The 14,810-nt window shown below is 38.5% G+C and overlaps 1 protein-coding gene across 4 annotated transcripts in view; it reads right to left on the bottom strand.

The window, feature by feature from the left end:
- Positions 1-676: 676 nt before the first annotated feature.
- The window catches only part of LOC140478754 (neprilysin-like), a 193,849-nt gene continuing 179,715 nt past the window's right edge, over positions 677-14,810 (bottom strand). For all 4 annotated transcript variants that reach the window (XM_072572090.1, XM_072572091.1, XM_072572093.1 and 1 more), the window contains exons 22-23: positions 13,739-13,815; positions 677-9,411 (exon numbers count right to left, since the gene is read on the bottom strand). In XM_072572090.1, the coding sequence (XP_072428191.1) occupies positions 9,312-9,411; positions 13,739-13,815 (177 nt within the window). In that variant the 3' untranslated portion in view covers positions 677-9,311. The remainder of the gene's footprint in view (positions 9,412-13,738; positions 13,816-14,810) is intronic.

The raw sequence follows: 14,810 nt of genomic DNA, 5'->3' as shown, positions 1-14,810 counted from the left end.
TCTAGGAGATGTAATTACTGTTTTATAAGCTGTTGCATTGTTTTGGAACTTTTACAAAGAATGGGTATTCTTGGGTGTGTAGCTCATCTCCTGCTTTCCCAGAGCCTATCTACTACCTACAAGACACAAGTGTGATTGAATCCTCCCCGCCTGGTGAATGAATGCAAAGAAACGTGATAGTATTCATACCAAAAACAATTGCTTTCAAAATAAAGCAGGTTGAGATGGTGAAAGGCACTATAAAAATGCATTTTATTTAATTTACTTTGACCTGCTCATAAATGAGTATGAACTTTTGAATAATTGCAAAATGGAGCTAAACTCCAAGAAGACTGTTTTACTCAAAAGATCTAAAAGGGAGAAAACACAAATAATTCTTTTAGTTAGCATTGTACTTACGTTACATTTTCTTCATAATACCACTAGATTTTATACTATTTGTATCGCTAAAAATCTCAATTTTTAATCCCAATTTCAATACTATGTACTTGGCAGAAGGAGATTACATTCCCCATACAAATATTAATGTACTTGGATCTTTTTCAATGTGGCAACAGAACTGGCACAGCATTCTCTACCCTTACCATCTGGACCTGCTTTGCAAGACTATGTAGTATGCTGATAGACAAAGAACATTCGAGGACATATTGTAAATTGGAAGCAAGAAAAGGAGCAATAAGGTTTTGAAGCATTTTATTGATTTCATAATCAAAACAAATTACAGAAAATGGTGGCTTAGTTTTCGATGTCCAAATATTTTAGTCATAACAGGAGAAAAACTAAAAAAAAGCCAAACTTCAAAAAGAAAACGGAGAAATCATTACCAAATCCCTTTGTACAGTCTTTCGAATGTGCTTTAACTCTTTAACCTCAGGCAGCAAATCCCTTAGCCCCACACCCACACTTCCTGTATTTAAAACTCAGAGACCTCTATTCCTCAAATGACAGGAAGCCCACCACAGAATGATATTTAAATTAATGTTAACATAAGACATCTGATAGTACAAAAACATTGAAACAATGGTCTCAAATCAAACAGCCAGTATTCTTCGGGCTCTTTAGAAATTAAGCAATGTATTTGGAACCAAGCAACGTCTGTCCTCAATATGCATTCAATTTGAAATTTGAAAATATGCTTTCATGCCACTGTGAACAATTGCCCCAACAATATTTATACATAACAGCTTAAAGGACATTAGACATACTCAGGTAGCCTTCTATAAGGTAAATGTTCATGGAGGAAAGATGGTGATCTATGACTTTGCCATTGAGGAAGGAACCTCAAGGTGGGAAGACCTTTTCCAATAGAAATCATTCCACATATATTATTTTTACTCCAGGAATGCAGGACCTGGATGCCAATCCTTCATCCACAACTCACATCCTCCTTGCTTGCTGCTCACTACGTACTTACTATAGAACCAGTGAGCCATATAATAGCAATAGCAAGTCTTGAAATGTACGTTTTTGTAAAACCTTATTCAAAAACTGCTTGTAAAAACAATTGTTGTTCTTATAACTCTGTAAAAGTGTCAACTGAATAAAGCCTTTATAGTATCAAAATAAGGAGCTTTACTTGACAGTATTACACATTTGTTAATTGTGTCCAAATAAACAGATAGGTATTGAAATAGTTTAAAGTAAGAATAGCTAATTATTACATCATAAAGATGTCAATGAATCTCAGCAAACACTAACCTTCAATCAGTGAAAACCAACACCCTGAAACTCAGCTAATTAGTTTCTTAGATCTCAGGCAAACATTCTTAATTAAGCCATCTGGAGAAACAGAAGTCTGATCAGAACTTCTATTGATGGCATTTTTTACATGCACTTCAGGACTTCTCATGATGATTATACAGTAAATTGATTCTATTGGGCATGCTGGATGAGCAGTCAAGGAGAATGCAAGAGGTCCATGGAAGTGTCATGGAAGGTATGGAGGAACATAAACCTTTTAAACACAGCTTCAAAAAGGGTCCCAAATCCAGACAATGGTTCACTCCTCTAAGGGGCTCTGACCATGTGTCCTTAAGATGGTGACTCAATTTCACAAAAACTGTGAAGGCAACGGGATGAGTTCCCTTCCTCTGTAATGTAACCAGCTAAATTGGTGCAAGGTGCAGGCTTGTTACAAATCCTGCATTGAAAGAAACTACTGGTGCCAAGACTTTGAAAATTGGTATGTCACCTAGTTATAGGGCCATACATATACTTAATGATTTCATTTGCTTACACACATATGCATGAATTTATTTGTGTTGCATTCCTGCTCACTTCGATCAGCTGCCTGTGCAGGTGATGATCTCCATAACTTTTTGTGCAAAACAATTTCAATGGTCTTTTAGATGTCTTGGTCAATTGCCGAACCTAGTTACTGCTGGTGGAGTAACATGGACACTTAAGCAGTCTGGCATGTCTCCTTTCAAATAACAATCAACAAAGCTTATGTACAAAATGTTAACTTTGGGTCATGAGCAGTCACTTGCACACTAGACCTGCCTGTTATTTGCCTTTAATGGATTGGACAGCAATCATTGAGGAGACTTCTGCAAACAGCATGAGAAGGTTTGGATTATTTCACACGTGGTTCTAGAAATCTCCAGTTGATTGTGTTCATCACTAAACAACCCTTGTTTGGTGCCCTTGTGTCCCATAATTCACTGTGTTGTAGAACTTCAAGGTCAGATTATAGTCAAATGCAGATTCAAATGAAGGTGAAGCCTTAGCAATTAGGCCATTTAGCATTCAGTGGTTCAAATTACTGTTACACTCTGCTATCTAATTTTAATACATTCAGATATACCACCTCAGAACCAAGTTATATATCCCAAGAGTCTGCCCTGGCTCATTGGGAAGAAACAAAAATGATACTGTTCTCAAATCCCTAGGTTAAAGAGTTAAGGCAAACTGTTAACAAAATAATAATTAAAGCATAATTTTTAATCCTTTCTAGCTTAACCAAGTTCCGAAAATTAGATTGTCATCTGCATTGTAGGTGTACCTATGCAAGATGAACAGCAGCTGTTCAAGAAGATTGCTTTTGTTATTATTCAGTCATGAGACATGGTATCAGTGGCTGCGCCAGCATTCATTGCCCGACCCTAATAACCTTGGTGAAGGTGATAGTGAAAGGGCAATTGGAGGTGAGCAACAAATGCTGGCTATGCCTTGAATGTGTAATTTAAAAATCTGGTCAAACATACCTGCACAACATACAGTGTCAAAGAAGTCAAGAATGTCATGCAAGTGATACATTCACTTTGCCTTTTCCATTTCTGTGTGTAGCAGATAACAGCTAATCAATTGTCACTCTCAGGTCTTGGGAACCAATTTCACGCTTGTTTGCAAAGTGAAACATGGCATTGCCAGCATTACCGGGTGATTTAAGGATTAAAAATGGACATAAGCTAGAAAAGATCAATAATTGAAACAACAACTGTACAAACCCAGAAGTACTCAGTAGAGGTACTCAATAGTTACAATAAATATGAAAATCTTTGGTGTCATATATATAGTAAGTTATTTAATTGATTACATAGTAGGAATTCATTTTAGTCCTCCATATATCATTCATAAGAAACGTTTAATCTAGAAAATCATTAACACTTAATGCTTTAATTTTAAATTTATTATGCTACAAAAAATGCCTTTTTCTAAATAAGCTGAATTTCTTTGTTGTCACAAAAGAAGTCCTTTCGTGTACAACACTCATGATGTTCACTGGAACTCTGGACTAGACTTTCGAATGACTTTGTGCTCACTTGACTTTCTCCATTGATATGTGGCTTGAAAAGAAAAAGTGCATTGCTTTGATCTGGTAACCAGATTATTTTTCAGATTCAAAGTTAACGTACCAGGAAACAACTTGACACCATCCTCGATGAAAGTGCTGAAATTCAGGCAAAATGAGGATTGCTGCAAATTCCCAATGTCAATTGTGCCAACTTGCCAGGAAAAGGCTGAGGAAAACAGCAAAGCAAGCTAGAATTTCACAGAAATGTTAGGTGAATTGGAAATGTCAATAAATGAGATGGTTAATATATCTATTTGCAGAAGAGTGAAGCTATTTTGGTGTGGTCTGTTGAACTGAACAAGCTGGAAGTTCAGCTCATACAGGGTTGGACATCTGCCTTTTCCCCTCTGATGTGGAATGGAGCCAATTATTAGAATCTCAGCGGGGCTGAAACTCTCCTACTTAGTGCTTTCCCATACATTGTGGCAGAACGTTCAACAATCTTGGAATAACAATGGCCCGCTGATGTCCAGCTAAATCTGTACAATTAGTTTCTTTGAAATGGTAAATGGAGATTTAAAAAGAGAAATATATCTGCCTAATTTCTCATTTTCCACTGGCTGAGTCATTATGGAAAGCACCTTGTGTACATGGCAGATGGTGGAAAGGACTGGGTTCAGCTTTAACTCAATGTTAGGGATATCGGTTGGCATATGTGAACACCAGTTACTTTGGCAAGGAACCAATTGGCTGTTACCAATCTTCAACCTTCAATGGATGAGACTAATTATAATAGCAATTTATATTCATATAGCACCTTCAAAATAGTACAAGTGTCCCAAGGAGCTTTGCAGGAGCATTAGATAAATCAACTTGACAGCGCCATAAGAAAGTGATATTAGATCAAAGTGACCAAAATGTTGGCCGAAGTGTTAGTACAAGGGAGTGTGTTAAAGGAACAGAAACAGGTAGTGATCTGGAGAGTTTAAGGAATGGAAGTCCATGGCTTAGGATGAGGTAGATGAAAGCATGGCTAAAAGTAATACAGCAATGAAAATCTGGTATATGTAAGAGGCCAGAATCGGAGAAGGGTCAAGTTGGAAGATTATAGCACTGAAGGCGATATACTAGATAGGGATGGTTAAGGCCATAGAGAAATTTAAAAACCACATGGAGGGTTGCAAATTTTAAGGTAACATTGAAGAGCATTTTATTGCACTAAATGCACTTACAGCTATGTTGTGCACTGATTCTATTTTGTTATGTATCCAGATGAACAACTGGCAGATGTGCCAAAAATCATTTAAGATATTTTATCTTATTCGCTTATAGTAACATCTGGAAAACAAGGCGGACCAGATAACAAAGCAAAACAGTGTCAAAAAGAACTTGAAAGTCAGGTCCATTTTCCTGGAAACAGATTCCCAAAAGGGAACAAAATTTTTTTTTTTACGAAGCATTAAATGATTTAAATTCAACATACAAAATCAAAATTTTGTAGGGATGATTGCTGTTTGTGACATAATTATATAGCCTCTCTTTTTGGAAAAAAATCTATGATTTCTTTTAAGGAACGAGGTACAACCTAGGAAACATTTTCCTTTTTTTTGAGCAGCATGCAATTTATCTTCAATAATGAACTGGCTCACAGCTGGTCAAGCTTTGCAGAATAACCACCCTGTGGCCTAAATGCAGATTTCCCGTCTGTTCAATTCACCAGAGGAAAATTACCAACAAAATGCAGCTCTGCTTTCTTGACCTGCTGTTCAGATTCCACTGACAGTGAGGGAGCCTCCCAAAATGTATCCAGAATACACTGGAATATCTCCTGAGAAGTTTACATGTTGGGAGCGTGTGCAGGTGATAGATGCAGGGAAAATGCTTCCCTGCAGCTGAAGATAAATTAAATAACAAGTCATGAAATAGAAATAATAATCTCAGCTGTTCTCTTGCAAATGCTTATTCACTTAAAGTACTAAACCAGTATCTACACCACCATACTTCAGGGAGGAACACACTGTTAGCTAATTAAACTTTTATACGAGAACATCAACTGTTTAGAATCACTGATCTGAAACCTATACTGCAGATCCCCACAAAGTCAGTGTTAGCGCAATGACAAGCATTTAGCACAACACACAGCTTTGACAAAAAATCCCTGTAAATACAGAGTTTCACCTTCGGCTATGCTAACATGCTGAATGGAAAGTCATGATGCTAATATTTCTTAAATGAATACAAAATGATACACAGGCACAGCTACTAGATTAGTATTTGAAAGAGAAAGAGCAGTTTATGTTTGGGTTAGTACCCTTCATCTGAATATCGCCATTGTTATCTTTCTCACACTGAGACTGACAAACCGGCTGCATTTTCTCCATGTTCCATTTTAATTTCAGATACATATACTTTCTTTCTATAGTTTTTAATTTTATTCTGCTCACATTTTGGTTGGTTAGTCATTTTTTTCTTATTCAGTTATGGAATGTGGTTATCGCTGGCTGTGCCAGCATTTATTGCCCATCCCTAGTTGTCTCTTGAAGGTGGTGGTCAGCTGCCTTCTTGAACTGTACATAGACTGCTGTAAGGCAGGGAGTTCCAGGATTTTGACCCAACAACATTGAACAAATGGCAATACATTTCCGAGTCAGGATAATGAGTAGTTTAGAGGTGACCTTGCAGGTGGTGGTGTTCCCATGTTTTTGCTGCACTTCTCATTCTAGATGGTAGTGGTCGTGGGTTTGGAAGGTACTGTCTGAGGAGCCTTGGTGAATTGCTACAGGGCACCTTATAGATGGTACACAGTCACTGTGCTGGAGGGAGTGAGGATGGTGGACTGGGTGCCAATCAAGTTGACTGTTTTATTCTGGATAGTGTTGAGCTTCCTGAGTATTGTTGGAGATGCACATATCCAGGGAATTTGGGGGAGTATTGCATCTCAGTCCTGAGATGCCTTACAGGTTGTGGAAAGGCCTTGTGGAGTCAGGAGATGAGTTAACAACTTTCATACCATGGTCTAATTTGTTACATTTCTGAAGAGTGGACGAAGGTAAATTTGGAAATAAGCACTGTGGTGCATCTTCATTTGAAGGGACAGAGGGCATTGATATTTGACTCAGCTCGGGTAAGTACAAAGGCAGACCATTTGGTGAGTTATGCCTGTGCATCCACTCTGAACTAATTCAAAACACACACACTTTGTGGGAGTGCTGGAAAAAGTTGTTCAGATGCAAATTTTATGTTTAAATATTGGAAGGCTCTCAGTTTAAAAGTTAGGCAACAGTGGCTTCTCAAATGGATGACTTCAGGAGGGGATTATGAATTGTGAAGCAATATCCAAGAGAACGCTCATGATTCTACACTTGCCATGTGCAGCAGGAACCATGCAATTTTTGCATAAAATAATTCTGAATACAATAAAAATTCTAGTTTCTTAGCTTATCTGAAGTAGAACAACTATTTACTGTAAATAATCACTTTCCTAGTTTCTGATCAAAGGTTCAGATGGGGGAATAATGTAAACAAACAAAGGATTCAACAGGAAAGACCTGCATTATTACAGCACTTGCTACAACGCCAGGACATGAAAAAGCATCTTACAGCTCATTAAGTATCTTTGAAGTGCAGTCAGTGCTGTGATGTATTGGAATCCATGACCAGTAGTGCACAGTAGGCACCCTGAACAATGCAAAAAATTGACGAGAACATCCGATTCTTTTCATCTTGGTTCCTGTGAAAGGTTACTTTTAAAATAATGTTTCATATTACGTGCTGAACCTACAAATCTCCAGTCTGTTAGGCAGCCACATCAGTTGGAAATGTGGACATAAAGCATCCATGATCAATTTTCCAACCATTTAAGAGATTTCACTCTTAGGCTAAAGTTTCCAAAGTTGTGAATGATCCTAACTTTCTGTCTAATATACAACAGATCAAGTAGTTATACCTGACAAAATACTAATACTGTGATTTTTTTTACCAGAATGTTTACATTATTTCATGCTATGAGGGAAAAAGAATGTATCTCAGGGACGGTTTACTTCAAGTTCGATATCTGTGGTCAGGAGCTAATAAATGCTGTATTTTCTATTCAACATTTGATTATAGTTTCTCATAGCCCTTGTTTTTAAATCTCCATCAATATTAATAGAAAACAGATTATCTGACTATTATGTATTGCTTTTTATGTGAGTTTGCTTTGAACAAATTGACAAATTTCCCCACATCAACAAACAGAAGCTGCAGTTCATTAATCCATTGTCGGCTATCCCTCAATACAAAGGTAATGTCTACTCAAGTGTGGTCAGTATGTGAGTCTATGTGAGTCTCCAGGTGTCTGAGCAGTTAATTCTTAAGCCACTTATCTTTGGCACATGGGGCAGGATGTCCCATGAGGTAGTGGGATCTGGCTTCCTATTCTTTCCTGCTCTGTCTTATCAGTGAGACATTGCAACTCGGTATGATGCAGCTTTGGGGTAAGTTGTCACCATTCTAAACAGTTGGTAACGAGCTCCTCCCAGTCATTAATGTCAATATTGTTAATCCTTCTACCTTTCAATTCACTATAATTCTCTCTATTCTAATTTTAAAAATCACAGCAATTGATTGATTTTTCTGGTTGGTAGGAGAGACTCTAATCAATTTAGACCTGTTCATTTTGTTCACCTCTATTTATTTACTAAGTGGTTCTGTTACCTGTTGTTTACAATCTCCAAGCAGTTATAACACTGATCATTTCCTATCTTCCTGGTGGTGGAAATTGAATAAAGATTCGTGCACTTTGTGTCTTTCACTGTGTCTCACACCTGCACACACACACCATGGGTGCTGGGAAAAAATAAGCACTACCGCAGTTAGGCGGTAGTGTGGGGGTTAAATAAAAAAAAGAACAAAAAAGGGTGAGTTGCCCTTTGATGTGAAGGACACTGCTTTAAAAAAAAGAAAGAAAAGAAAAAAAAAGAAAAATAAAATAAAAAAAATAAACAGGGACTTGCCCTTTGATGTGAAGGGCCACTACTTGTCACTGGCCGCTCGGGTAAAAAAAATAACACTGATCATATCACCACATTCCCTTTACCTTCATATGACCTTATTTAAGTCGGTAGTAGCTATTTTAAATGCACACAGCTTACAAACACAAGCAATATTCTGATGAAAGGTCATCAACCTGAAAAGTTAACCATCTTTCTCTTTCCACAAATAGTGCCCTGACCTGCTGAGTATTTCCAGCATTTTTTGTTCTTATTTCAGATTTCCAGCATCTGCAGCATTTTGCTTTTGAATGCATGTCCCTTCATTTCCAATTGGGACTGCATACAACTGAAACCATATGATAACCAAGGCTTATGATGCAGTCACAATACTTATCAATTCATTTTATTTGGCAAATGATTTGGTGGGCATTAACAGTTTTAGAGTAATTTGATTGATATGAGGTATCAGCAAAAACAAAAGGGCATTAATTTATCCTTTTTACAAAATACAAATTGATTCATTCCAGCTCAGCATATCATCCACTTACAAATCCTGGAAGAAGACATTCTAGACAATATTAAGTACAGCGGGAACAGTTTGGCTACCAAACGCGGCATTTCTGTTCAGGATTCATGTAATCATTCTTTGTACAGTGAAAAGCATTACTGAATTCTTCAAAATTCTGGAGAGATCCTAAAACTCTGTAATATAAGAAAAATAAAAATCAAGATTCAATTTACAGTCCATAAATGTTGGCTATACAGACACTGGGGTTATATCAGTTAAATCTAGTAGGTACCAGAATTAATTTAAAAAGAGAACATTTGCCTTTTTCTGAAGGTAGCTGGAATGGAAAGAGCTATACAAAGCTCTGGTAGGACCCTATCTGGAGTACTTCAGTTCTGAGCATCTGAGTATTGCTTTGGAATTAGTGCAGTCAAAATTCACTAGAATGGTCTTTTTCGAACAAACCTCAACTGAGAAACTGGTCTGACCCACAGCACTGTAATCTCTCCCAAGGATCAATGAGACAGGTTCCAGATCCAGGCAGAAGTGGGTACTGCAGATGCTGGAAATTAGAGTCGAAGTTAGAGTGGTGCTGGAAAAGCACAGCAGGTCAGGCAGTATTGGAGGAGCAGGAAAATCAATGTTTCGGGCAAAAACCCTTCATCAGGAATGAGGCTGGGAACTTCAGAGGTGGAGAGATATCGCTCCACTTCCAAAGTTCCCAGCCTCATTCCTGATGAAGGGCTTTTGTCTGAAACATAGACTTTCCTGATCCTCAGATGCTGCCTAACCTGCTGTCCTTTTCTAGAACAACTCTAACCTAGGTTCCAGATCCAGCCTAGCCAGAGCAAGGGTAGAATCATGTGCTGTTACCACCAATTTGATCCATATCAGTTGTCTAGCCAACAGAGTCAAAAGCTCCCACATCCCACAGGAATCCACATTTTGATGCATGCTACAGTATCGAGCTATAGAACAGAGATGGTTAAAGTTCTAATTTCTTCCCATGCTATGGCTGAACAGGAATCTCTCCCAGTCCTCCTACCTGCTATTGGTTCATGTTGGAAAGATTTACCAGTTAGTTGACTGTGTTATGAGTACAATGTCCTTGGCAATCAAGTTCTGGAGTGATGTTGAACTTTGAGCTTCTGGCGATGTCATGTGATCCTCTCCCCAAAACAGTGATGGGGATAAATTAAAAAATGAGGACAGGTTTAGATTTATATTCATTTGAATCCAGAAGCTGTAGGAGTGATCTAACTGAGTTGTTTAAGATGATTGGAGGGTTTTATATTGTGGAAAGGACTAAATATTTCATCTGGTGGGTGACTCCAGAACAAATAGGGTTCAGGGAAAATAACCTTTTATAATAGAGGTAGACTATCAGGAAGTACTCTTCATATGAAAGTAGAACACATCAAAACACTCTGCACAAACTGATTTTGGGGCTCATTGACAATTTCAAAACTGAAACTTAGATTTTTTTTGCTCAGTAAGGATGTTAAGAATTCCTGGACAAAGGCAGGCAGATGGAGTTAAGATGTAGATCAACAATGATTTGGAATTTTTAAATTACTATTTTTAAATTAAAAATTTTTAAATTTTTAAGTGTTCCAGCATTGGTTGCCTAACCCTAATGTCTCTTCAAAAGTGGTGGTAAGCAGTCTTTTTGAAACATTACAGTCTTGATGTGGTAATATACCTATAGTGCTGTTCTGTAGCAAGTTCCAGGATTTTAACCCAGTGATTGGGCCCCATTGGGAGGCACGGTAGCACAGTGGTTAGCACTGCTGCCTCACAGCGCCAGAGACCCGGGTTCAATTCCCGCCTCAGGCAACTGACTGCGTGGAGTTTGCATGTTCTCCCCGTGTCTGCGTGGGTTTCCTCCGGGTGCTCCGGTTTCCTCCCACAGTCCAAAGATGTGCAGGTCAGGTGAATTGGCCATGCTAAATTGCCCGTAGTGTTAAGTAAGGGGTAGATGTAGGGGTATGGGTGGGTTGCGCTTCGGCGGGGCGGTGTGGACTTGTTGGGCCGAAGGGCCTGTTTCCACACTGTAAGTATTCTAAATTCTGTAAGTAATCTAAATCTTGATAGTGACTTTATTTCAAAGTCAGGATGATGTGGGAAACTTTTGGGTGGTGGTGTGTCACAAAGTAACTGTGGAGATAGTTATGCCCACTGCTTCACAGACTATCATATATCTGCTATTACCACAAAAGATGACTATTTGCCCGATTGGCCACTGTTCAGGTCAAATGCAAATTCATTCAAGGTTTCATCAACCAACAGAAAATGATGTCATTTGCAATAAATTCACTTAACTTTAACACATGACAGAGAAAATAGAGAATCGATGGTAGCTAGGCAAAAGGTGATCAAAAGATGGAATTGATGGTAGCTAGGAAAAGGATTATCCATACAAGGAAAATTGAGGGAGTTTATGTGTGGAGCCACAGGAAGTGGATGAGATCCTAATGAGTACTTCATATTAGTATTCACACTGAGGGCAAGTAAATGGCAAGATCCTTAGGAGCATGAACATAAAAAGAGGAATCTTGGGGTGCAAGTCCATAGCGCCCTGAAAGTGACAACACAAGTGGAAAGATGGGAAAGAGGCATATGCCATGCTTACTTTCATTGGTTGGGCCATTGGTTAGAGTATAAAAGTTGACAAGTTATGTGGCAGGTGTATAAAACTTTAATTAGGCCATATTCTGAGTAATGTGTGTAGTTCTTGTTGCCACACTATAGGAAGGATGTCAAGGGTTTGGAGTAGTTGCAAAAGTGGTTTACCAAGATGTTGCCTGGATTGGAGTATTTTAGCTATCATGAGAGGTTGGACAAACTTAGATTATTTTTGCTAGAGTATTGGAGGCTGAAGAGCAACCTGTGGAAATATGGGCCTGGTCAGGTGCTGGCAGGTGGGACTAGGCTGGGTGTGATATCTGGTCAGCATGGACGAGTTGGACCGAAGGGTCTGTTTCCGTGCTGTACATCTCTATGACTCTAGATAAAATTATGAGAGGTATGAATATAATGGGTAGTTGGAATCTTTTTCCCAGGTTGGAAATTTCAAATATTAAGGGGCATAAATTTAAGGTGATGGGGGAAAGTTTAAAGCAAATGTATGAAGCAATTATTTTACCAGAGAGTGATACATGCCCAGAATATGCTGCAGATATGAAGCAGATAAGATAGCAATATTGAAGGAACATTTACACAGCCACATGAACAAGCAGAGAATAAGGGAAATTGATCCTGTGCAGATGTATGTGTTTAGTTTAGAATGACATCATTGTTGGCACAGACATGGCAGGCCAAAAGGTCTGTTCCTGTGCTATGCTTTTCTATGTTCTATGATTGATGATTACTAAGCCGCTACTACACAACTTAAACTATACTCTTTAAAACCCTCATAATCCACCATACTCCTGATGTTTGCCTTGTGGAAAGACTTTGGGGAGTCAGGAGGTGAGCTAATTGCCGTGGAATTCCCAACCACTGACCTGACACTGTAGCTGCAGTATTTATATAGTTCCTTCAGTTAAGTTTCCAGTCAGAGGCAACCCCAGGACGTTGGGGATTCAGTGATGGCAATGTCATCAAATACCATGGGGAGATGGTTAGATTTTGCCTTGTTGGAAATAGTTGTTGCCTAGTACTTGTGTGGGGAAGAATGTGACCTTCCATTTCCTAGTGCAAGCCTGAATGCTGTCCCGATCTTGCAGCGTATAGACATGGGCTATTTCAGTAACTGAGATGTTGTCAATGGTGTTGAACATTGTGTAATCATCAGTGCCCATCCCCGTGTCTGGTCTCAAGATGGAGGGAAGGTTGGTGGAGCAGCTGAAGGTGGATAGGCTGAAGACACTACTCTGAGGAGTTTCTACAGCAATGTCCTACAGCTGATTGACCTCAAAATGTCTCAAACATTCGCCTTTGCTCTCGGTATTACTTCAACTTGTTGCATGGTTGTATAGTCTACTCATGTGTGTTCCTATACTTCTGAATTGGCTTGCATCTGTCATGTAATACTGGCACATAGCCAAACAGTGGATATTTTCAAAAAACAGATAAACATTAGTGAGACAGAGAAATTTAGATAGGGAATTGGAGACATAGAGTCGAGAGAGCTAATGTCACATTTTCCATTAGCAGGTCAAGATAACTGAAGATGCACAAGAGGCCACAATAGGAGGCACTCAGAGATATCAGCAGGTTGTAGTGCTGGAGGAATTCATAGAGATCAAAAGGAGTATAGTCATTGAGGGATTGAAAGGATGAGAATTATAAAATTGAGATGTCGATATACTGAGAGCTAATGAAAGTCTGTAAAAAAAAAGAATGTTGAATGTTCTTAATGTGAAATAGGATTGGAAAGCATAGTTTAATATGAAATCATGGTAACGGAAGTTGGAAGGTAGGTCAGTCTGTACTATGTAGGATTAATTTATGGGTTTCTTTGATGAAATTAGGAAAAGTTACAAATCAGATTTCATGCTAAAGAGTAAAAGCCCTCACCTGAATTTGCCTGGACTATGCACATCAGTCTTAATGGAGTTGACAGCATATTCTGGTCTGTATATTCCACACCACACCTGATAAGGCAATAAGTTACAGTCATTACAGTGCAAATACATTTTAAGTTGCTCAAGTTATGGCATCTGAACCAAACTATTGTGACACATCTATACAGCAGATTGGAATTGAACCTAGACCTCTGGTCCAGAGGGAGTGATACTACCATTACCACAGCAACACAAGAGCCCTCTTTTTGGGTATATTCTCATCACATTCTAGCTATTGAGAAAAAAAGAATCAAAGGGAAACTGTTTTTCTCTTAGCTATTTGAAAAAAAAGCTGTTCAATTAGCTCCTAGACTCTCCTGGTTTTCACCATCTTCACGCAAGCTTTGACATGAAATGTCTGTTTAATTCTGCTAATCGAAACCTTTCCACCATCCTTTCAGTCTGTGCCTTCCAAAGCTTGCCAAACTGCTGTGCAAACAGATTCCTCCTCACTTCCTCAAGGTGGACCTTTATGAATTTTGAAGGGATATGGAAAGGGTCACTACTTGGTGCTATTGCCTCAACAGAGGACAACTACATAATGATATTGATCAATGATATTACTGTTCAAAATCAGACCCAGTTCAAACAGGAGATAAATTCTGAAAAGGATGGTAGATGCGTGGAATCATACCACAAAAAAGCAGCTGAGGCTAACGTAATTAATTATTTTAAATTTGAGATCAACAATGTTAGTCAGAAAAATGAAGGTATATGGAGCTCAGGCAAGTACCCTTTTTTTATCTTCTCCTCAAATTTGGAGGCTATTCAGCCCATAAGTTTGTACTAGTTCTTTGCAACAGCTCTCCAATTGGTCCATTCCAGAATACAACTTGTACAGAAAGTCTCTTCATCTCAAACTCTAGTTCTTGTTTATTCCTTTTAACCTTGATGGTGTCCTGCACAGTGAGACGTGGCTCCATTATGGTCTTTTTATTATGAAAATAAAGAACTATTTAATCCTTAATTGCATGTCAGAAATCTCTTGAAAGCTAATGAATAGTGATTGGAAATTAGTTCTGCAG

The sequence above is a fragment of the Chiloscyllium punctatum genome, chromosome 6 (genome assembly GCF_047496795.1).
Source record: "Chiloscyllium punctatum isolate Juve2018m chromosome 6, sChiPun1.3, whole genome shotgun sequence".
NCBI lineage: Eukaryota > Metazoa > Chordata > Chondrichthyes > Orectolobiformes > Hemiscylliidae > Chiloscyllium > Chiloscyllium punctatum.
This window is presented reverse-complemented; position numbering and strand designations above follow the sequence as displayed.